General features: G+C 43.9%; 3 protein-coding genes across 4 annotated transcripts; 1 reads left to right on the top strand and 2 right to left on the bottom strand.

Moving 5' to 3' along the window:
* The first annotated feature begins 460 nt into the window (after positions 1-460).
* On the top strand, positions 461-5,296 carry atp5fa1 (ATP synthase F1 subunit alpha). Its single transcript, XM_035608897.2, has 11 exons — positions 461-612; positions 1,667-1,742; positions 1,915-2,084; positions 2,529-2,702; positions 2,897-3,063; positions 3,672-3,972; positions 4,065-4,289; positions 4,371-4,478; positions 4,569-4,713; positions 4,829-4,979; positions 5,068-5,296. The coding sequence occupies exons 1-11, from the start codon at positions 553-555 to the stop codon at positions 5,144-5,146; spliced, it is 1,656 nt and encodes a 551-aa protein (XP_035464790.1). The 5' UTR covers positions 461-552; the 3' UTR covers positions 5,147-5,296.
* A 599-nt stretch (positions 5,297-5,895) lies between these two features.
* hwa (huluwa) lies at positions 5,896-8,727 on the bottom strand. Of its 2 annotated transcripts, none has more exons than XM_035608904.2 (3): positions 7,928-8,727; positions 7,017-7,212; positions 5,896-6,437 (listed from the first exon to the last, which is right to left on the bottom strand). In XM_035608904.2, exons 1-3 carry the CDS (start codon positions 8,516-8,518, stop codon positions 6,271-6,273), a joined length of 954 nt encoding a protein of 317 aa, XP_035464797.1. In that variant the 5' UTR covers positions 8,519-8,727; the 3' UTR covers positions 5,896-6,270. The 2 variants fall into 2 exon arrangements, with proteins under 2 accessions (XP_035464797.1, XP_035464796.1); XM_035608903.2 differs by having other exon boundaries at positions 7,017-7,215; positions 7,928-8,726.
* A 918-nt stretch (positions 8,728-9,645) lies between these two features.
* On the bottom strand, positions 9,646-13,481 carry zgc:122979 (uncharacterized protein LOC641576 homolog). The gene is made up of 4 exons (XM_035608902.2): positions 13,243-13,481; positions 12,419-12,677; positions 11,513-12,036; positions 9,646-10,556 (listed from the first exon to the last, which is right to left on the bottom strand). Exons 1-4 carry the CDS (start codon positions 13,345-13,347, stop codon positions 10,323-10,325), a joined length of 1,122 nt encoding a protein of 373 aa, XP_035464795.2. The 5' UTR covers positions 13,348-13,481; the 3' UTR covers positions 9,646-10,322.
* Positions 13,482-22,605: the final 9,124 nt, after the last annotated feature.

Raw genomic sequence — 22,605 nt, 5'->3', positions numbered from 1 at the left:
TTGCTGTGGTAATTTTTTTTAGATTTAGACGGGCCATTGGCAATTTGGGATAAAACAATGTTAAAGGGAAAATATTTGTAGAAATTGTCTCTTATTATTAGTACACTTGCATGATTAAGTTCAAGCGTATTCAGTAGGTAGCAGTTTTAATTTGGCATCGGGTGAGTGGTCAGACATCCATTTATTCAGAATTATTTTTAAATATACCCCCATAAGAGATCAAGATCCAGAAGAAGATCTTTGGCAGGTGACTGCATACATCACAGAATAAAATCAAATGCCTTGGTGGTTAATCAAAAATAATAAATAAATAGTTTCTATTTGAAATTATAATTATATTTATCAGTTTGCTATCAAATACAGGAACAAATATTCCACAAAGTGTTTTGGAGAAAGGTGTCTAAGATTACAAAAGAAAAGGAAAAAAAAAACTAAAAAAGTTTTATTTTGAAGTGCTACCGGGTCACCGTGACCTTTCTACAAACCTGCTTCCGTGTCCGCCATCCTTCTCTCTCCGCTCCGGGAGCTGAACAGACACCGCAGGACACCGACATGCTGTCAGTTCGCGTCGCAGCGGCCCTTGCCCGCACCTTGCCTCGACGGGCTGGATTTGTAAGCATTCCTAACTCCTCTCTGTTTCAGTTCGTGTCGATGTCGCTCATGAAATGTCGTGTTTGTCCACGCGGAAATGGCGGTGTTGTGCTGCGAGTCAGACGTCTTTGCACCGGAGGACACCGGGCCCTTCACTCGACTCGTTCCCCACTGTCCACACGTTTGTTCTCGACAGACAGCAACAACCCTCCTTCGAGACAGTACTGTACAGATATTAATGGTGACTAGACGGTGAAATAATCTGTGGTCCTTGTGTTGAACGTTTTCAACATTGTCAATGTTAATGACGAGGCTGAAGAGCAGCAATGAAGGTCAGGTTGGTCCCAGTCCAGCTGTCAGTTCCCACTGCAAAGGCATTCACCAGGTTAAGCTCTGGCAATTATATATGTATATATGTGTATATATGTATATATGTGTGTATATATATATATATATATAGTAGTTTGTCATTTTGTAGACCTTGGGACGTGAGATAGATTTGACTTTCCAACAACAATTTACAATAAATTGTAATCTGGAACGGTTTATAGCTATTCAATATGTGCTTACCAGTCCATTGAAGGTGTAAATAAATTGATATTAAATGAAGATATGGTATTTTACACCATCTCTGTACAAAAGGAAAATGGTTGTAACTTAGTAAACAATTAAAAGATCTGAAGATGGTATCCAGCGTTTATTAGTCAACCCTATGGATGAGATCTATTTCAGGGGTGTTATTTCTGACTTCATTACTTGCCTATACTGAAAATGAATATGAAAACCCACCTATACTGAAATTTTTTGCCGGCCTTAGCAAATAAAACCTTTTTTTTAAAACTTAAAACTGTTTTATAATAACTGTTTTAATGTTATTCAATTGTATTATTGCTGTCTGTTGTTTTATGTGTTCCTAGTAAAGTGCATTGAGACCATGTCTAATGGTGATTTCACACTTTAAATACATTTTAATTGATTGATCGATTGACGCCTGGGTGTGCCTAATAAACTGTCTGTTAATGCTGGATTCAGATTTGAACAAAATCTTCCCTCACTACTTTCCTTTGTCATGAAGGTATCCAAGAACGTCGCTGCAGCATGTGTGGCAGCCAAGAATCTGCATACCAATCGACCATGGCTTCAGAAAACAGGTCAGTATTTCAGGAAACGTTTATTGGCCCACTGCTAAAGAAACTTAATTATTTGGAAACATTATTACCCTACAAGGTTTCCAAATATCTAGGTTACCACTCATCTCCTGTCAGTTAAAAGATTTTTAGTCATTTGGAGTTTGCCGGGTTAACACTTGAACCTGCATTACAGGCACGGCCGAGGTTTCATCCATTCTGGAGGAGAAGATCTTGGGAGCTGACACCAGTGCTGATTTGGAAGAGACTGGCCGCGTGCTCTCCATCGGTGATGGTATTGCCAGAGTGTACGGTCTGAGGAACGTGCAGGCTGAGGAGATGGTGGAGTTCTCCTCTGGTCTGAAGGTACAACCGATGATGTAATATTTAGATACTGACCTCTGTGCAGAATGGGCTGCTGCTGTATCTGAGATATGTGAAAAGATTGGAGTCAAATGCCTCCGACTATATTTGCAAAAACCTGCTTAATATAAATCATTTTTTGGTTAAAGGTAAAATTTGGCAAATGACAATGCTCTGTACTTTCTCAGAAACTGCTGCAATATGCCTGTGAGATAGTACATAGCCACTGCTTCATGTTTAAATAGCACTTTGAGATTGCTTCTAGCAATGAAAAGTGCTCTATAAATGAAATTTATTATTATTATAAATGTACTTTACTAAAGACTGTTGCTAATTTATCCTACTCAATACATATGGACTATAAAATACCATTATCAGGTTATCAATAATTTATCATTGGAAACAAACGTAAGCATGATGTTGAACGTTGTTTCTTCTCTGCTCCAGGGTATGTCTCTGAACTTGGAGCCCGACAACGTTGGTGTCGTGGTGTTCGGTAACGACAAGCTGATCAAGGAGGGCGACATTGTCAAGAGAACGGGGGCCATTGTAGATGTTCCCGTTGGCGTAGAGCTCCTGGGCCGCGTTGTCGATGCTCTGGGAAATGCCATCGACGGAAAGGTACGGTCAGAATTCATTTTTGGGCCAGTTTGTCTTCCAATGTTTCACACACTCATAAATTATTCTCGGGTTATTATTTTAGCATGAGGTAGCAACTACCCAAGGCACCATGCCTCAGGTCAGTTTAATTGCCACATATGTGAAATTAGTTGATTTGCAATCAATTTTTTTCCATTCTCTTTTTTTCCTCACAGGGCCCCCTTGGCTCCAGCATCCGCAGACGCGTGGGTCTGAAGGCCCCTGGCATCATCCCCCGTATCTCTGTGAGGGAGCCCATGCAGACGGGCATCAAAGCCGTGGACAGTTTGGTCCCCATTGGTCGTGGACAGCGTGAGCTCATCATTGGAGACAGGCAGACCGGGTAAGAGGATCCTGCTCAAAGTGAAGAGTTGATCACATTGAGGTTTTTTCTGTTGCCATTGAAATCATGTTACAGCTGTGGAAGGGCTAATTCCAATAAAGGATGGACAAAATCTAATTCGAACGTCATGATAAATGTAGTATGCCACGTCTTCATCGTTCTAGTCTTTTTTTTTTTTTACATTTGAATATGGACACATGAATAAACAAGTTAGATATGAATTATATTTTTTCCTTTCATATTTATAGTTTAATCACAGTCATATCAAACTGTAATTTAAATAATGGATGGGGCCTTGGTCAGCTAGAACTAATAAAGGCTGGTTTCTGATAAAGGCTCAGAGGAAAAAATATATAGGGAGTTTTGAGTTTGTATCAACTGTGCAACAGGGGAAATAAGAATCAAACCTGCCTCTTATATATAAGCCTGTCCCAAATAAATGCCTTGGTCTTTCTGCCACCAAGGTAAATAAAGGCTTTGGTCGCTATTAAAGAATTTAATCTGAGAATGTTGGGCCCCAAAGCACAAGACTGAAAATCACACATGTACAACCTGGATCTTGTTCGTGGGGGTGTCCACAGTGCTTAGTCCTTAAATTTGTGTTCCAGCAAAACCGCAATTGCCATCGACACAATCATCAACCAGAAACGCTTCAACGAAGGCACCGATGAGAAGAAGAAGCTGTATTGCATCTACGTTGCCATCGGCCAGAAGAGATCCACCGTGGCCCAGCTGGTGAAGAGGCTCACCGATGCCGATGCCATGAAGTACACCATCGTGGTGTCTGCCACCGCCTCCGACGCCGCTCCTCTGCAGTACCTGGCCCCCTACTCCGGCTGCTCCATGGGAGAGTACTTCAGAGACAACGGCAAGCACGCGCTGATCATCTATGACGATCTGTCCAAGCAGGTGATTGTTGGGAGTGAATGCATTGCACATTAACAGCTCCTGTAAATAATTTTCGGAGAGTTAAATCCTACGTTTGCGTTCTCTCTCTTCAGGCTGTCGCCTACCGTCAGATGTCCTTGCTGCTCCGTCGTCCCCCTGGTCGTGAGGCTTATCCAGGAGATGTCTTCTACTTGCATTCCCGTCTGCTGGAGAGAGCTGCTAAGATGAACGACAACTTTGGCGGCGGCTCCCTCACAGCCCTCCCCGTTATCGAGACACAGGCTGGCGACGTGTCGGCCTACATTCCAACTAACGTCATCTCCATCACAGACGGACAGGTGAGTGTGTGACATGTCGTCACACTTCATCACAAAATGAAATCCTGGACCTGGTTATCTAAATGCTGTTTTCTCACCTAGATCTTCTTGGAGACTGAGCTGTTCTACAAGGGTATTCGTCCAGCCATCAATGTGGGTCTGTCCGTGTCACGTGTCGGCTCTGCAGCCCAGACCAAGGCCATGAAGCAGGTTGGACTTGGCCTGTAATCACCCATCTCCCAGTTGACATCACAATTCATTTTTTTTGATTCTGACTTATTGATTTCTGTCCATCATCAGGTGGCTGGCACCATGAAGCTGGAGCTGGCCCAGTACCGTGAGGTGGCTGCCTTCGCTCAGTTTGGTTCCGACTTGGACGCTGCCACTCAGCAGCTGCTGAACCGTGGTGTTCGTCTGACCGAGCTCCTGAAACAGGGGCAGTACTGTGAGTGTTTTCTATTTTGGTGCTGAAAATGGAGAATTTGAACATGTCTTTTTAAAGAGTGTAGCCATCCTAGAGTTGCCTTAACTACTTTGCCTGTTCACCTTCTGTCTTTCAGGTCCCATGGCTATTGAAGAACAGGTAACTGTCATTTATGCTGGTGTGAGGGGACACCTGGACAAAATGGAGCCTAGCAAGATCACCAAGTTCGAGAAGGCGTTCCTGCAGCACGTACTGAGCCAGCACCAAGACCTGCTGTCAGCTATTAGGTAAGTTAAAGAGCTTTGAGGCAGTATGTGATTCTTGCACTGTAAATCATGAATGCATGTGTCGTAACCAATCTCTTCTTCGTTGCAGGACTGATGGCCATATCTCTGAAGCGTCGGATGCCAAGCTCAAGCAGATTGTGTTGAATTTCCTCTCCAGCTTTGAGTAAAGTGACTATTTTTGGTCTAGTTGTTTTCATGTTTCCATAGTGCAGTGTCGGTTATGGTTTCTATGAGCTTAAACTATGATAAAAATTCAAGTGGCACTTGATCTTTAATGTACAGATATCTCTTAAGAGAAAATAAAATATTCCAACTAATTGACTGTATAGCTTGTGTTGGTGATGGGGAACTGTTGGGTCACTTTCTGTTTGTATTTACTGTGTTGTCATACATTTTCTCAACTTTTTTTTACTACTGATCATAAAACACTGAAGCCAGTGCTAATATAGTGCACAGCCACAACTCTAAACTATATATCTCAAAATCCTGCCTATCATTTGTTGTGAGAAGTAGATGTGATGCGGTTTTAGTTTGTCTTGCAACTCAAATACCAACACAATGTCCCACGTCTTTCAAAAACCAATTTGTTAAGCTTTCCATATACAGTTTCACATGACCAATGTCTGACTACACAAACTAGCTCTAACTCTTCATTTTCATTGTCCAAAGCTGCAAACTTCTTACAGCCCAGCGTAAAACTGTCCAAACTACAGCGCCTCCCTCTGGTGATGTATAACATTGTAAAAAATTCACATGAAAAATGTTTCATAGAATATCTAGTTATAAATTGAGAACTATTGTCTTATTTGCAGTCCTTAAAATGATGCACTGATATATTGATATTTAGTGTAAATTCTGTCCACATTGTCTATGTATAATAATTAAATGGGTACAAAAGAAATAATAGGCCCCTACGTTAAATCCAAAAAGTGTTTTTATTGGTCAGAGTGAATCAAAAAATGTCAAACAATAAGTGTTTATAAATCATGTGAGTGTTAATGAAATCCAGAAGTAGCGGAACAGTTATTGTTTAACAATAGTGACAAAGGTGGAGTGAACTTTTCAAAGTGATGTAAGTGAAAGTGCATAGGAAATATTTCTCAATTGATCAACTTCAGTGGCAGAGTGCGCTCATCAATAAATACCATTCAAACAGGTGTATAATCATAGTGATTAGTGGAAACAGTCAAATTACATTAAATCTGTGTCTTACAAAAAAATTATGTCAAATAAATTAGTCACATAAATTATTGAAATAAAATTAAATAAAACATTAAAACTGCTACATGTATCAAACCCAGTACTGTTTGGTGTGAATCGCTGGCCTGGGGTGTTTATGCCTAGGTACATTATTCTGTCTGACGTAGCAGGGGTCGTAATAATCCCACTCCAGAGCCGAGGCCAGCACACCGTTGGACAGACCGTCACTGTCTGCTGACAAAATCCTCAGGGAGACACCTGAAAACACATCATGTTTCAGAACTAACTAGATAAAGCAGTCACAGCAAACAAAACGAAAAGCATTGGAGGAGCGATGCATACAAATGCTCCAATCATTACTAATATATAGGCCTATGTCAAGTTTAGGTCGTGTGTGTTGTACTATATGATGCAGAGGACTTCAGAAAAGGCTTTTTTGAAATTTGCATGACGTCAATTTCTATCTTGTACGTGACTTCTTCAATGCCACTCAGCATTTGATCAATGTGAGCTTCATATTGTCTCTGTAGCCTTATAATTTGCAGAAATATCTTGGGAAATGTATTTTTTGTACTATAGTTTTGTTGACCTTGATCTTTGACAGATCAGATCCAAAATGTAATCATCTAGGGTGTTATGTTATGGTAGTAATGGCTATAAACATTCCTCAGAAAGCTTAATACTATAGTTTCTTCTCGGTGAGTCTAAACCTTCTACACAAACAGTGCAGATGTAATCATCTTGTTCCCCTGGTCTACTTTCTTTGATGCAGCGTTAGATACTAATGAAAGTCAAGTTGATTACAGTGCAGATGCCGGAGACTGAGGCGTACCGTACCTGCACTTGCACCAAAGTCGCTGTCGAGTCCAGGACCCACTGCGGATGTGTTGGGGCAAGACGTCTCTGAAGGCAGGTTGCTGTACTCGCACTCCATTTCAACTTTGTCAAACACGCGCGCCGCAGCAGCTGGGTTCACATCTGTCAGCATCCCGTAAGTACTGCTCCGATACATATAACCCACGCGTTCTGTCTGCTGCTGCGAGCATAGGAAAAAAAACATAGACCTCACATTAAGAATAACGTTGACTATGTTTTATACTGGAGGCTGGATCTCAGTGGACATTTGTTTGTGTTGTCTGTTATGAAATCAGACCACTGCATTTTCACCCTGCTGATTTAGCTATTTGCTGTATATGTGTGTATATATTTGCTATATAGGAAGTGAGTTTTACTTTTTCCACTTATTTGGAATAAAGCAAGAATCTGTAATAGTTTAAGAAAAATTTGCAGGACAGTTACAGTGAGGGGAGCTTCTGCACCCAAGAAGAGAGAGACAGAGAGCTGTAGAGAAAGCCGATAGCTGAGATATTGGATCGTAATTACTAGAAATTGACTGATGGCGATCAAATATCTGACAATGCGCTTGTCCTGCAGGGGCCCAGCTCTCCATCCTCAAGGGGCCCCTCAAAAACCCAACTTCCCTGTAGTGCAATAGGTTGCCACTTGGCCCCTGCAACACTACAGTCAAAATCTGACATCTTACATTTTTTTTTACCCGAGCTTTTGCTTGCATGGGGTATATTTATGAATTTGCATTTAATCAAATTACAACAAGAGGTTAACAGGGGCCCTGCAGCTCATCATCAGATCATTCCTGCCATGCTGTACAGGCCGTTACTGAGGTCCAAACCTGCCGGTGTCAGAGAACCCCTTCCTCTCCGGACTCTGTCCAGGGACCGGTCACTCACCGTGGGAGAGTTCGGCGGAACAAGGTTCACTCGGGTTTCCGCCTCCGAATCGCTGGACTGCGGTAAAAGCGGTGCGCTCCTGCACCAGCGGGCTCCACCGACGCCGTGCGGCCGCGAGCCGGAGGGCGGGTCGGGTCTCGGGCTGAAAGCCGCCTCGGGGGACGTGGCCCGGATCGTGCTCGGCGCCCTCAGGGAGCCCGAGCCGGTGGCGCCGTCCGGCCTCAGGAGCCGGGTCCTGTGGCCCAGCCCGGCCCTCTCCCTGGACGAGGCCCTGGAGGAGGTGACGGGATGCGGCAGGACGGGCTCCGACACGGACACGTAGGCTCTCCTCCCGCCGTGCAGCGGGGCAAAGGCCACGTCGGACACCCTGCCGACTCTCGGCAAGGTGGACCGCAGCAGCAGCTCCTCCGCGCCCCCTCGCGTCCGCCCGCCGCCCCTGGACAGGACCACCAGCTTGTACCCCAGGAAGAGGCAGTTGAGCAGCAGCAGCACGACCACGCAGGGTATGAGCAGAAGGACCACCAGAGTCAGGTTCGTCACGGGGTAGCCTTCCGTCAGAGTGGGTGCTGTGGTCGGACCCGTGTGCGACATTTCATTCCAGGGGACATGGGGAGGGGACAACCGGGGGAGAACTTGAGCTGCGATCTGTGGCCGCCTCCGGCCGCGCACGTGGTTCGACGTGTCAATCAATGTGCACTACTTTTGAGTTTCTGAAAGTCATGATGTCACGTCTGGGGACGACGTGCCAGCCTCGCGAGTGCACTCGTGTCCGCATGGGACTTTCCTCGTCGTCTGTCCCCCGCGTCTTCGCCATCATGGACCCGACACGTTGTCGACATTATCAGGGCAGAGGACTCGATCTGAGACGACGCCCTCAGGCGGCGGCCACATCGGCCACACGTCAACAGGTGCGTCTGATTACCACAGCGTTCATCACCACTATGTTATAAGTAATCTGACAAAACAAAATTAATAAAAAAAAACAAAAACCTATTCATTGTTTAATATTTTACATTTCAGGGACAATGTCATTTAACATATAGTTGCAATACAGACGATTGAACTTGTGTGCCCGGAGCCTGCACTATGGCTACTAAGGTTTTTACATTTACAGCGTAAATTAAGATTTCAGTTTCATAAAACCACAGGCCTACCTGCACAGACATGAAAAATACAATTAAATGCACCCACCAAACGTCCAGGTAAACAAAAGAAATAATGTGATGCTAGTGGAAGTTACGATATTCAAGTAGGCCTAGACTAGCAGCATTTAGTTATGTAGTATTATATTTAATCATTATTATCTGTTCAATTTACCACTGTCTTGGGTTTTTTCTCCTCTTCCTCTTTTCTCCTCTTTCTTTTTTCGCTTCCAGAAAGGTAACTCCTCTTCATTGTTTTGTCGAGTGGCATTCGTTGTCATTAAGTTTGTTTACACTGAATTATGCACGTCACATGCAACGGGAGTAGAGAAAAAAACGGGAGTTTATTGCGGCGCCTCTGCTGATTACTTGCGAGGTGTTTGACGTCGTCGTTGCAGCCAAAGGCCGCTAGGTGGCGGCAGGGGCCCGGACTCCTGCATCACTGCGTCTAAAAACTCCGCAGCGATGGCCAGGGAGAGCCAAGGTCTAATAGGTTGATTGTGGATTGTGGGCAAATATACTGGCTTGCAAAAAAACTTGTATGCTTTATCACAAAAGAACAGCGGAAAACAGAAGTAAAATTGTCATCTTTATTAATTTTTTTTCATGTTTTCAGGTAGCCTAACAATACATCAACGGCTGGCCTCCTTTGCAGAATAAAGACAAACATTTTGAATAATTCAATAGAACATTTGACAGATGAATCTCTCTTAGAGACAATATATATTTTTTTGCATTTTGTACACAAAGTAGATCTTTGTACACAAGTACATGTTGCTATTGTTAGAAATCAATGCAAAAGATCAGTCATATGAACACCATATAACTACAGTAAAGTTGTTGTTTCTCTTCACATGTTTCTACCATTAAGGAAGTCTATACAGACTTGAATAGCACACTGATATCCTGCGATGGCTAGGCAAGTATAACAGTAGAGATAAGCTTTTCATTCAAGAGAAAGGCTATTGAGATCAGGAGACCCCGTTCATCCGCTCTGAGCTCACTGCTCATACGGCGTCATAGCTGTTGTGCATCATGCCTAATACCTGCAGAGAGTCATCTCCTCACAGAGTCTTTTCTGAACTAACAACTCACTTTCAGCGCTGCTTGCCATTTCCAAACACCATAAGAGGTTGCGGTTGGTTGTGATAACTAGCACCCAGGGCAAGGCTTTGTTTGTGAATCGAAAGCAATGTACACACACACACACACGCTGAAGCTGTGTCAACCCATGTGATATAAGTAAAAGCAGGCTAGCAATTGGCCAAGCTGTGCTTGATGATCTCGCGCGACTGCGGTGGGATCCGGTCAGGGAAGAGCACCTGGAACTTCACCACCAAGTCGCCTCGATTGGACGGGCTCTTGGGCAGGGGCAGGCCTTCGCCCCTCAGCCGCCGGACGGCGCCGGGTTTGATGACATCACTGCATGGCAGAGGCATCATCCGATTGTCCAGTGTGGGAACGTTAACTGTGCAGCCACAGAGAGCCTGGACACAAAAAAAGGAATAAAAAGTTAGTCCTCTAGACCTGTTCAATTTAGAACAAGTTTCATAATGCTTTCTGAGTGGCCTCGTTATGAATGGAATGAAGTAGGCTACATACAAGAAAACGGTGTCAAGTTACACAACCCATAAATATGGAGCGTCTGTCTTATTAAAAGCATAACGATTTACCGTGTTATGCAACTCGCTGGTGTCACAGATGTTAAAATCGCAGCTCTATTCACTGGCTCTGTGTGGGAGTTAAGTGCTTTAGTGACTGAGTGGAGCCACAGGAAGACGGAGGAGCTCTTTGAAACGCCAGTCTCTGTGACTGCTCCCCTGCTAATCTGTGTGTGGGTTGGTAGAAGTGAGAGCCAGAGAGGGAGCGAGCCAAAAAGAAAAAAATTGCCTCTCTGCCTGCCTTGAACAGCGAGAGGAGTCAGCAGCACACACACAGTGGCTGAGAGGGAGAGTGAAGTGTGATTCGTGGGGGCAGTCGCTGCCGAGGCTAAATTTAGCTTTTGCTCTCTCCCTCTCTACAGGGGCTGATGAGGTAACCGAGGCGTCGGCAGGCTGCTGCTGCTGTTCTGTTCGCGGGGGTCTGCCGGTTCATTGTAAGCTGGGGGCTCAGATGCCCATAAGAGAACACTGTGCTACTTCCTCAGACAAAGATTTTACCCTCTACATTTGGCAGAGATTGTATTTCCTGCCTTAGGTCCTATTGATGCTTTTCAAATTGATTTTCCTCGGAATGTCAGAAAACGCATTATTCAATAGTTATACATAGGGAAGAAGCGGCGGATGGATTGAAGCCTTTCTCTGAGCAGGTGTAAGTGGTTGGGAAAATTACATATTAAACGTATAGATCCTGCCATATAATTCATAATTCATGTGACCACTGTGGCAGTCAAATTCTTAACCCTGGTGGACTGCTAAGCCTGAATTAAATGCAGCAAACTCACCTCTTTGAGGGTGATCTTGGTGGTGTAGACGATGTTGGAGCCCTCTCTCTTGTACTGGGGGTGCTCCTTGTCCCTGAGGATGAAGGTGATGTCTGCGGGGGTATTGTTGGGTGTCTCGTCTCCCTCCCTGGGGAAGGTGATCTTGGTCCCCGCTTTCCAGCCCTTCTTCACCACCACATTTAGCACCTTGTCTTCCGATCGCAGGCTGCGGCCGTCGGCGTTCAGCCGGCTGCGGGTGATCTTCACGTGTTTGGTGCAGCCGTGCATCACGTCCTCCAGCGTCACCAGCAGGTCGCGCACCACCGCCTCGCCCTGCAGGCGCCGCTGGCCTCGCCGCAGACCGCCGTCTTGTCCCACGTGGCTGAAGGTGAACCGCCTGAAAGGGTTGAAGAGGTCGTCCTCGCCATCGAGGTCATTGCCAAAGAAGATGTCAAAGTGGTCTGATCCATGGAAGGAGTTGGCGTGGCATTCACTGTGGAAATTATTGCGGCCTGCCATTGACATTGACATTCCATTTTTAATACCTAAAAAACACAAGAGAAAACACAAAGAGTTGCGTTAAATCCCTGCGCATTGATCAAATGCTTCATTTGCTGATGCTGCTTTCATGCACATTCTGCCTTTACTAAACATCAGCTATGTCAGAATTTTCAGGAAAACACTTTAATTGCTCCCTGAATAATTTATCAGCCCCACAACTGTCTGTGCTGCACATGTTAAGCTGGCGTAACGGGGTTGGGAGTGTTTCAGTCATGGCCGTTCCACTGCATGTCAGTATTTAGCCCTGATGATGGCATGAATAGTTAACGCAGGAGACTTTGCCTCAATAATTATCCACATTGCAGTCACTCTTTAACCTATCAAACTCTAGATCTCAGCAGGGCCAATTCTCCCTCAGTCTCTCACCTTCTTCTCCAAACTGGTCATATATGATTCTCTTCTTGGGGTCAGTCAGGATCTCGTAGGCCTCTGCGATCTCCTTGAACCGGTCCGCCGCATCAGCATCGCTGTTCTTGTCCGGGTGGAACTTGAGGGCCATCTTCCTGTAGGCCTTCTTGATCTCGTCCTCGTTGGATTCGGGGGAGACGCCCAGGATCTTGTAGAAGTCCTTGCCCGTGGGTTTGATGGCCAGGCAGGGCGTGTCCTGCTCAGACTTGGTGCTTTCCTGGAGAAACAAGAAAAGGTCAGGCGTAAGACATTTTTTTGCACACATGTTGAAATCTCATGTTGGCAACCGTGCATGGCCAGCGTAAGACCGAATAACTTAAAAGGCATGTCAATTAAAATATTCATCCCCTTGAATTCAGCACAGGATGGCTGAACCGACCTCCACAACTGCTGTGCAGCATCTATAAATATGCAGCGGAATCTGTCCCTCAGCAGACACTCTCTGGGAAACACCACCAGAGCCCTGTGCTGCTGCTATGCAACTGCACATCCATCAATTTTCACAGGCTGATGCAAAACACAACGCGAGAGAATGGGGGGGGGGGGGGGGGGAAGTCGTTTGAGGGGCAAAAGACTTCCCCCCCCAACGACAGAGATTCTCTGCAGCGATTGGCTGAACGCGAGTCAGCGACTGTTGAATTTGAATGCACCCCAGGGCAACAGAAAGATGCTGCATGGGAATTAACTTGTTTAAAATGACAAGAACACATCAATTTAAGTAATCAATATAAATTGGACAAAAAGACAGCGGACAAAAAAAACTTTCTGAGAAAGGTCCTTACCGCTGACGATGAGCCTGAGCTGTCCCCCCGGTGCATCACGCGCACTTTGCACTTGACGTTGACATTTTTGTGCTTCATGCCGAACTGGGTCCAGATGAGAACCATGGTGTCTTTTAGTTTCGGTTCGGTTCGGTTGACTACGTGTCGCTGTCCAGTGGCGCTGGTGCTGAGGACTCTTGCTGCGGCTCGTCTGCTCGGCTCGGCTCTGTGATGACCCACCGCCGCGGCAGCTCCTCTACTATACGCTCGACTCGCCCACGCGGCGCGCACGAGCTTTCCCCGGGCCCCGCCCACCTCGTCACGCGCGCCATAGGGGATGCCGGTGTCCTCAGCCCCGCACGGCGCACAGCCATTGGCGCTCCGGCGATGATCAGGCGGATGTTGCAGCCTCCATCTCCATCTCGAGACTGTGTTTCCGGAGTTCTCGACAGGCAGCGAGCCGAGCAGACAGTCACGACTCAGACAGGAGAGAACATAGAACCACCAGACATACAGGGGGGACGACAAGGTCCAGACAGTCACCTGCTCACCGATGGAGCCCATGGGTTTTAATGTAATTTGCTGTGGGCAAGAGAACAGCATATTTCTTATTATATTCAATTTAAGTAGCCTGTAATTTTGCCTGTGTGCCAAGTTCCTGTGAAGTAGCATCAACATTGGGTTGACACACGAACCCCCATTCAATCTAATACATGTCAATGACAAAGCAGTGGTAGGAAATAATAATTCAGATTATTTACTTAAGTAGAAAGTACAAATGCATGAAGTCAGGGTAAAAAACACTCCATAAAAGGTCATGCATTCAAAATCGCACTTATGTGAGAGAACAAAAAAAGTGAACTAATATTATAGATTATCAATACAGTTCAATCAGCATCAGTGTAGCTGAGGTGTGGTTAGTTTTAATCACTTAGTCCTGTGGTTCCCAACATATAGGGATCGAGCCCTCCTAAGAGTCCCAAGAGGGGTTATGGGATGGTTTATTAATTTAGTTTGAATACTTTCATTTAAATGGATATTCATCTTACAATTGACATGATGTCATCGTTGGGCAATTAACAGATGTGATACCCTCTTAAATAATGGAGAAGGCTGAAGCCAGAAGTTTATTATGCCAACACACCAAGGGCTTTATTATATTCCTCACTTAGATAAATTCAGAAATGACTGGGCAATTCTCGACACAAACAACAAACAGATCGTACCATTTCCCTTGACCATTTAATGTACAAAAACACAAGACCAAAAACATTTTAGACTGTATCCTTAAATAGGAAAGAGTGGAAAAACAAAGCATGTTCTGAAAGCAGCAAAAAAATCTTTAATCTTTTACTTTTCTCTGTAGTCTTGGCTCGGATGAGGAAGAAGAGAAAAACAAGTAAATGAACCTGACAAAGACTCGACTATTGCTTTTCAGGAAGTTCAATAGTGGATTTATAGTGAATGGTGGAGTACAATGTACAATATTTCCTTCAAGATTATAGTGGAGTAGAAGTATAAAGTAGTATAAAATGGAAATGCATTGTTTGCTTTGCTGTTGTGTTGTATTGGTTTGCAATACATTATATGCCCACGTTCCCCATACCAACAGTAAAAGCCTTGAAAGTTTCAATTGACCACCATTTTAAATGTGGATTCAATTTTTTATTTAACAGATTTATTTCTTGTTGCTGAAATTGTCTTGGGACTAAAACCGTTCTGAGTTTACCTGAAAAGGTCAAACCACTTTACAGAGGCAGTGTTTACCGGATGGCTCTCGCATCCATTAGATTGTGCAGTTGTTCCTGCAAATGCACCCACCCCCGTAGTTCCGCACAGCAAATTAAGTGTAATTAGGACGATGAATGCACAGCAATGAAAATGAGACATAACTAACAGCAAGCGGCTGTTGAAGGACAGGGCGACGTTAAGTTATGTAACTGGACGTGTTCAAATCCCTGTGTTGTTGAGGAGGTGTTCACAAATATCCTGCCTGTGAAAATTCAAAATGTCACCCAACAGCTCAGCCTAGTTTAATATGACATAATGCTCAATTTCTACTAACTATGAAGAAACAGTGACATTAAGGTTCCACTACAGTTATGTTTGATTTCCCCTTCATATGAGAAAATGTCCATTTGTGGTCAGCATAAAAAACTTTCTTATTCTTGATATTATTATATTTTATATATTCATATGTATAATTATATGTTCTCCTACTATCCCAAAACAACCAGATAACCCTCCTTTCAACAAAAAGACAAAAGAAAAGATGGACAATCCTTTTCCTTTTCTGACCCTAACTCACCCATCAATAATTTATTTGTAGTCCTTAACCAAGCCCGTGCTTAATCTTGTAAAGATAAAAGAAGTAACTGGAAAAAAATCTATTTATGATGGCTCATGTAATATTTAACATAGATAAAACATCTACAAATTCTAAAAATATCTCACAGACCCACATCGTCATGCCGACTTTTGAAGTCATCATGAAAGCCATGCATCAATTCATCCCCCTGAATGCCACATCTACTCCCATTGATACAGAGTCAGGGATTTCTATTTAGACGATCATACTACACATACTACAAGACTACGACACAGATCCGACTGTGCAGCCATGGATATGGAAATCAGTGTCACGGGGAGTGTACATACATGGCAATGCTTCCTACTGGTGATGCTTCCTACATCCAATCGGGAATGGAGTTTCCTGGGGATTCTCCTTTCGTCTTACAGGAACTGGCGGACAAATTTGGTGCGAACACGACGAGCCAGGAGCGTCATGCACCAGATAGCAGCCGTTACAAACTATAGGACAGAGTGAATCAGATCAGCCTCTCTCACAGCGCTCATTCCTCCTGCCCACGGGAACAGCCTGACTGTGTGTTCGGCCTGTTTCTTTTCACACAGCCGCACTGTCTCTCACAGGAACACGTACAATGTTGCCTGTCAGTCTCAGAGCGAATGAAGCTAATTTAAGTATCAAACGGCGCAGACATTGTATGAGGTGGCGAGAAGGCGGACAGCTTACACGCAGCCTGGTGTTCTTGTGGTGTTGTTTGCTGTTCTCTACTTAGAGCTACTACCTCTCCTTTTGCTGGTTGCCCCTGTTTTTGACTGCATGGTGCATATCCATTTCCCCCCTATGAAATATGTATTGTTTAATGGAATATTGGTCAGTAAAATACTCCCTTTTGTATGTTGTAATATATTGTCAGTCATAGTGACATGGTGTGAACCCCAACACGTACTATGGCCATTTATACCACAGCTTTCTCAAATCCTGCGCAGGAGAGTGGTCAATACGTTCCAGTAATCAGTTCAGACAGACTCACCTGCATAGCATCATTGGCTACAAGCCAGCTCTAAAGTAAAATCAAGTGAGTAACATTGCTTCCAGAAAGATCCAGAAAAGAGTATAAGCCCTACCCCCTTATTGTAATCGTGTGGATTTTGAGCCTAGTTAGTGGCTCGGCTCTTGGGATGATTCGTCCACCACTGAAATACAACTGCCAGATGGATTGTTGTGAAACTTGGTACAGACTTTTTTTCCTCTAACGTCTCAAGAAATATATTGGGTGGATGAAATTTGGTTTCACGTACCCGTCCAGATGACTTGTAGTAAATTTGGTGATCTGCTGTATTTTTTCTCAAGCATCATCTTCAGGTGAACAATATATTTAGTTAGGTACTTTGGCTTATGACCAAATACTTGTAAAATGAACACATAACCACCTTGGCAGAGCTTGCTAAAGATTTGCTTCAGCCTCGGCGTTACTCTGTCTTTAGTTCTAAATACCATTGCGCTTGCACACGTGTGAACCGTCTATTTCTATAGGCTCGTTTTTACAGCGTTGTATTTCCCCCGGAACCAAAACCATTTTCTGATGCCACCCCAAAAAGATACATTTACATAAGCAAACTAATATCATAAATGTGCAAGGACTAGTCTCACAGTGGCTTGAAGAAACGACTGCTAGTTGACTTTGGTTGAGGCGGTCCGGTTTGAAACCCACACCCCCAAATTCACTCAACAAAAAGGAGAGGACGTCAAGTCTTTGTCCTCGCTGGTAGGTAATTACACACATATAATATATACAATAGGCTTACTTCTCTCATTCTTGTCTCCTTGCTGCTGTCGTTATCTTCCCTGAACCACTTTCAGCCACAGTTATGAAATATAGGAGACTGACATGAGACATGCTGTTCTTGACTGACAGACACAGGAGTGGACAAACAGCTTGTACGGAGGCACAGGCAATTTAACTGTTGTTGTTTTTCTCTCTTTGCAATTATGTAAGCGTAGGTGACTGTGTGAGGGCTCAGCCCGGCTCACTCTCCCCTGCTGTGTCTTGTGGGAGCAGTAGGTGATGCCTGCAGGGGACTCTGCAAGGTGAATCACTTGGCCATGAGCACACAGCAGTGGCACAGGAGAACTGACACCAGCCGCATCTCACCCTCGTCCCACTCCCAACATTATCCTGTCCTTCAAAGGTCGCTGGATGAATCAGCGTCGAGTAAAAGGCCACAGAAAAATCCACTATGGCCCACTTTTACCTACGGGGTGTAGGAGATTAGAGTTTGCCGAGGAAAGTTTCCCTCTATAATAGAATGTCAAATAGAAAACTGTTTGATATGAGTGGGTGTTATAGGTTAAAATGAAGGGCAGAAAAAAAAATCCACATTAGATATTCAAGAAAAAAACAAACCCATCATAACAAGTCATATTTTATCACCCGGCAAGAAAATGAGATGTTCTCATTTTCGACTTCTTCGCGTTCCCTCGTCTCGCACCCTCCCCCCTCGCGATGTACCAAAGCTCCCACACATGTCAGGGAGTGTGACTGTCTCTTATTTGTTGTAGTGGCTAGACATTAGCGTTCTGTCTCGGTGGGCCAGATACACAGACAGGCAGATGGCAATAAAGATATGCTCATGAATGTAAATATAAGTGCAGACACAGACCCAGACAGAGCTCAGTTCATTTTGTCAGTTAACATCTCGGGAGTTTCTTTTCACAGAGCTTGAAAATGGAGAAGGATGTCCTCAAAAGAAGAGATGCAGATAACACCAGAATAGAGAATGAGAGGAAAGGTAGATAAGCACAAAGGGTTTTGTAATAAAAACGTGTTCAATTGTATATATATATATATATATATATATATATATATATATATATATATATATATATGCTATTGCCAAGAAAGCTAGTGAAAATACAGTTCCTTAATCTGCCAGTGCTTTACCTCAGGATTATTAAATTTAATATTCCTGCAGTGTGGTTCTGTCTTTCCTTGGAAAGTGCTGCCCTCTGCTGAGTAAATAAGATACACTGCAGAAAAAAATTTTTTTGATAGAAAACATTCGCACAATCATGCAAGCCATTTTGTTATGTAAGAGAGGAAATATTAAAACTGTACGTCACTATAATACCCCTGCAGTTAAACTGTCATAGAGGTAAATGTGTCAGGACAAAAGAACATCTCCTCTAATCACACAGGTCCGCTGCGGCCCCGGTCCTTCTCCCAGCCGGACGTTTGGCCCTCCGCTCTCCATCGGCAGGGCCTCTTCTTGGCTGCTGCTCTGCTGACTGTGCCGGAGCTTTTTCTGAGGCCTTTCATTCGTCTCCGGTAGCGTCACTTTGTCCTCCGTTGGAGGATGGAGACAGATGGAGACAGGGTTCAAAGGGGCCAGGATCTCAGAGGAAACGAGGATGGAGATGAGAGTCGACAGGCAGAGAGGCCACGTGCAAGCGGGTAATGCAGGCTGAAAGGGGATGTCATAGGAGAGCATGACACATGATATGAGAAACATCTGGATGTTTCAGATGACGCTTATAAAATATGACTTGGGAGTAGAAGAGTGTCTTACTCACCACAGACATCAATCTTAATCTTGCAGAAGTCATGAATCCACACACACACACACACACACACACACAAAATTGAGGAATACAATTTCACATTTTAATTAAAACATTTTTTAGGGTGTGAGGCTTTCAGACTGCAGAAAGAGATTGTACTGTTAATCTTACCCCATATCACATTATACATACATTATAACATAGAAGCCCCCCACCCCCAACATCAGTGCAGAATAGGGCACAATTAAATCCCCACAGCTCCTGAGTAAATATCCCTGTGTGGAGTCCTGCACCACCATCAGAGGAGAGGGCACTATTATCCATGAAATGTATTATTAAATAGCACAACATTTAAAAGTGAATCAACACTCTCTCACACACACACACACACACACACACACACACACACAACGTATAAAGCTTTATTTAACAAAGAAATCATGCCATGGTTCATCCACCGTAATTCCACGGTGCCCTTTGAAGAGCCACAGCTCCGGCTGTAGCCTCAGACGACATTATGCATATTTTTACTGGTAGAGTTTTTAGGTTTTTTTTACCCCTAAACATGCCAGCAGCAGAGCCCAACGTGGCATGAAAACAGATAGTCGGTGAGGAAGAGCAGCAGGCCCAGAAGGATGAGACCTCCTGTCCAAGGACTGTCCCAGCCGCCGTTCACCTGACCAACACCAACTGGCACCAACAAGAGCGGCCGCAAGTGGAAAGCCGCCATTTACTCTCGTTAAACAAACACAACATTAAATGAGATGACACACGTGGAAAAATTGACACTACAATAGTTTAGATTGTGTGTAGATTTTCAAAGAGCTAGTGGACTAATAGGATTCCTGTTAAACACCGAAAGATGCTGAGGCTTCCTGTGTAGTATGTAGTATGTAATGTAGTCGTTACGTGGGGGCAGGCGATTACTGGGCTGTATATCCACCTAAAATTAGGGTAGAAGAAGTTTTCGTTTGCATGTAAGCTGTTAATATGTAAATCTTTATGTGTAGCAGGGCTGTACCATACATCTGGAAGGTATAAGAGTGATTGACTCCCGTAGCTGCAATGTCACACCAAAATGTTAAAGGGCTGGGTGAATATTGGGAGGTTCCATTTGCAGGCGGCTGAGGACAAGGCACTGGAGACTGGACTTTCTAATCGTGCCATGATTATTTACATTTACTTTAAAGGAACAATTTGAATGACTCTACAGTATCTCTTCTTTTAACTTACAGTTAACAGTTGATTGGAGGTGTAGCAGCAGCCGTCGGATCCTATGAAACAGACACTTTTGTCATGTGTGTGCAATCAAAAATAATCCAATAATCTTAAGAAGAGAACGCTCACCCCAGCATGGTCACAAACATGCTTGGCAGGAATAGCCACCAGTTTGCAGCCTCCTCTGGCAGAGCGAACGGTCATCAGTATGCCCGACGAGGCTCGGTCGTTGCCATATAAACCCGCCGATGTGGCCTCCCCGAGGTGAGTGTGACAGATGTACCCGACACAAGTGCAAAACACGGTTAAATGAGACGCAAACTGTGAAAATGACAGGGTGTGAACGTCGAAGAAAGAATAGCCTCTGAGGATGTAAGTGAAAGAGACAGCGATAATGGCTTCACATGAGGGAAATTGTTTAGTCTTTTCTCTCCAGGATGAAGTCACATGAGGATAAGGAGATGACACCCCTCCTGTTTTAGTCAGATGACAGTGTAGACAAGGGTCGCCGGCAGCCCACCAAGGCTTCTGCAGGAAGGGGCCGTGGTAAGGAGCCCACTCGGAGGGTTGTTGACAAATATGACCTGCCCCCCCCAATAATTTAATCAACTGTCGTTATCTACATAACAAAAGACTCAAATGTCAAAATGAATCAATATTTTACTACACAGTATTTGCAATGGAAAAAATGGATGCATTTGAGGAATGCAGGAAGACGGAGACCGTGGATGTCTTAAGCAGAATTATTACAAGAATTCAATATGTCGAGGAGATTTCTGGTTTGTTACACAGATCAACAAGTGGTCCGTGCCTGTTGTCCCCCCCCCCCGGTCAAAGTGATGTATTTAACTCAGGAGTCAGGACAGATGTAGCCTCTACAGTATTCTTAATAGATTTTCAAATTGACTTACTTGCATACTTTTATCCATACAGGCATAATTGGCAGACTGGTCGCAATTTTCATCCATTCTCCACGAAGATGCATGACCCCTGTGAAAAGTCCCATCAGTTCTGAGGAGAAAGGAGCTTGCTGGATCTTCTTCATATGAAGGTTGGTTGCTGTTGTCCATACTTGCTGTCTTCAGAGTTGATCCCAGTTGTCATTTTGGGATGTGAAGTATATCAGGGTTTTTTATTTTTATTTTACAAATAAGGGAATTATAATATACTGTTGTTTATATAAGTTTCAGCTTGGCTTAGGCTTTTCATTCTGCGATTCAAGGAATAGAACTGTCAACCTTTTTATCCACCACATTGGTTTGGTTCAAACTGAAACATGTTACCAGCTTTTGGGCCTCCATAAGCTTTTGCACAAATGATCATGTTCCCCAGAGGATGAGCCCAACTAGTCCTTCCGTGCCACCCAAGGTTCATATTTCAGTGTTTGTGTGAAATTTGTCAGCTATACTATTATAATAAATGCCATAAATCAAATGCATTTTAAAGGAATAGGAACCATTACTGGAAACTTGACTTTTCAAAATGACATGATGATTTGCTTTAAGACCAAATACTTGCAAAATGAATAATAGTTACAAAGCCCCTCTCCTTGTACCATATAATTCAACGTGTTTTCAAATTTTCATGAATTGTGTTTCTGCGATACCCATAATTTAGACCATCCATCCTTCCCGCTCCCACTCCTAACCCTAATTAGACACGGCGATGCCTCTTTGCACACAAACCAGTGATACCATGAATGTCTTTGCTCCCTGAATAGGAAACGAATCAAACAGAGACGTGGGAGCTGAAATTTTAAACCTCACCCGCAGTTTGCCCCATAGATGTCTACGCTATTTATTTTTACAATTTTTGAAGCAGTGATCAAGGCAGATTTGCCGAAGAGCTTCCCACTGTTATCGACAGCATCCTCGCAGTACTCCACAGAAGCTCTTGATCTGGTGGCCTTCCTTTTCCTTCTGCGCTACAATACTTCCCAAGAGTCAACACATATGGGAACGACTGAACACAACACACTCTGCGGTAACTTTTCAGATGAAGCTAAGTGATGAAATAGAAAATGATCATTAACCTCCTCCATTGACTGTGATGAACAAGAATGTGCCCAGATACCATGACCATGACACTGTTATCTTCAAACTCTCTTCTTGTTGTGACTTTTAAAGTCTTGATCACTCGTTTACTTTGTTCGAGTGTTTTGACAATCACATTGCAAGTTGCTTTTTTTTGTGTGGCTTATAAAATGGGGGCTCACACACATTAACTGTTAAGGAATGCGTGCACAGTGGGTGCTTGTGCATTCAAGTTAGAATGAAAAATGATTCTGATTCATGGTGAGT

The sequence above is a fragment of the Scophthalmus maximus genome, chromosome 20, assembly GCF_022379125.1.
Source record: "Scophthalmus maximus strain ysfricsl-2021 chromosome 20, ASM2237912v1, whole genome shotgun sequence".
Lineage (NCBI taxonomy): Eukaryota > Metazoa > Chordata > Actinopteri > Pleuronectiformes > Scophthalmidae > Scophthalmus > Scophthalmus maximus.
The sequence above is the reverse complement of the archived record's forward strand: the minus strand, read 5'-3'. Positions and strand labels throughout refer to the sequence as shown.

What these genes read in the sequence shown, in the direction of transcription:
- zgc:122979 (XM_035608902.2), bottom strand. Translation starts at nt 13,347, where the DNA reads ATGGTTCTCATCTGGACCCAGTTCGGCATGAAGCACAAAAATGTCAAC. An exon ending in TGACCAGTTTGGAGAAGAAG is followed by an intron (nt 12,037 to 12,418) that starts GTGAGAGACTGA and finishes TGTGTTTTTTAG; the next exon opens with GTATTAAAAATGGAATGTCA. An exon ending in CCAAGATCACCCTCAAAGAG is followed by an intron (nt 10,557 to 11,512) that starts GTGAGTTTGCTG and finishes TTTTGTGTCCAG; the next exon opens with GCTCTCTGTGGCTGCACAGT.
- atp5fa1 (XM_035608897.2), top strand. Translation starts at nt 553, where the DNA reads ATGCTGTCAGTTCGCGTCGCAGCGGCCCTTGCCCGCACCTTGCCTCGA. An exon ending in CCTGAAACAGGGGCAGTACT is followed by an intron (nt 4,714 to 4,828) that starts GTGAGTGTTTTC and finishes TCTGTCTTTCAG; the next exon opens with GTCCCATGGCTATTGAAGAA. An exon ending in GACCTGCTGTCAGCTATTAG is followed by an intron (nt 4,980 to 5,067) that starts GTAAGTTAAAGA and finishes TCTTCGTTGCAG; the next exon opens with GACTGATGGCCATATCTCTG.
- hwa (XM_035608903.2), bottom strand. Translation starts at nt 8,518, where the DNA reads ATGTCGCACACGGGTCCGACCACAGCACCCACTCTGACGGAAGGCTAC. An exon ending in TTCCGCCGAACTCTCCCACG is followed by an intron (nt 7,216 to 7,927) that starts GTGAGTGACCGG and finishes CTATGCTCGCAG; the next exon opens with CAGCAGACAGAACGCGTGGG. An exon ending in CGACTTTGGTGCAAGTGCAG is followed by an intron (nt 6,438 to 7,016) that starts GTACGGTACGCC and finishes ATGTGTTTTCAG; the next exon opens with GTGTCTCCCTGAGGATTTTG.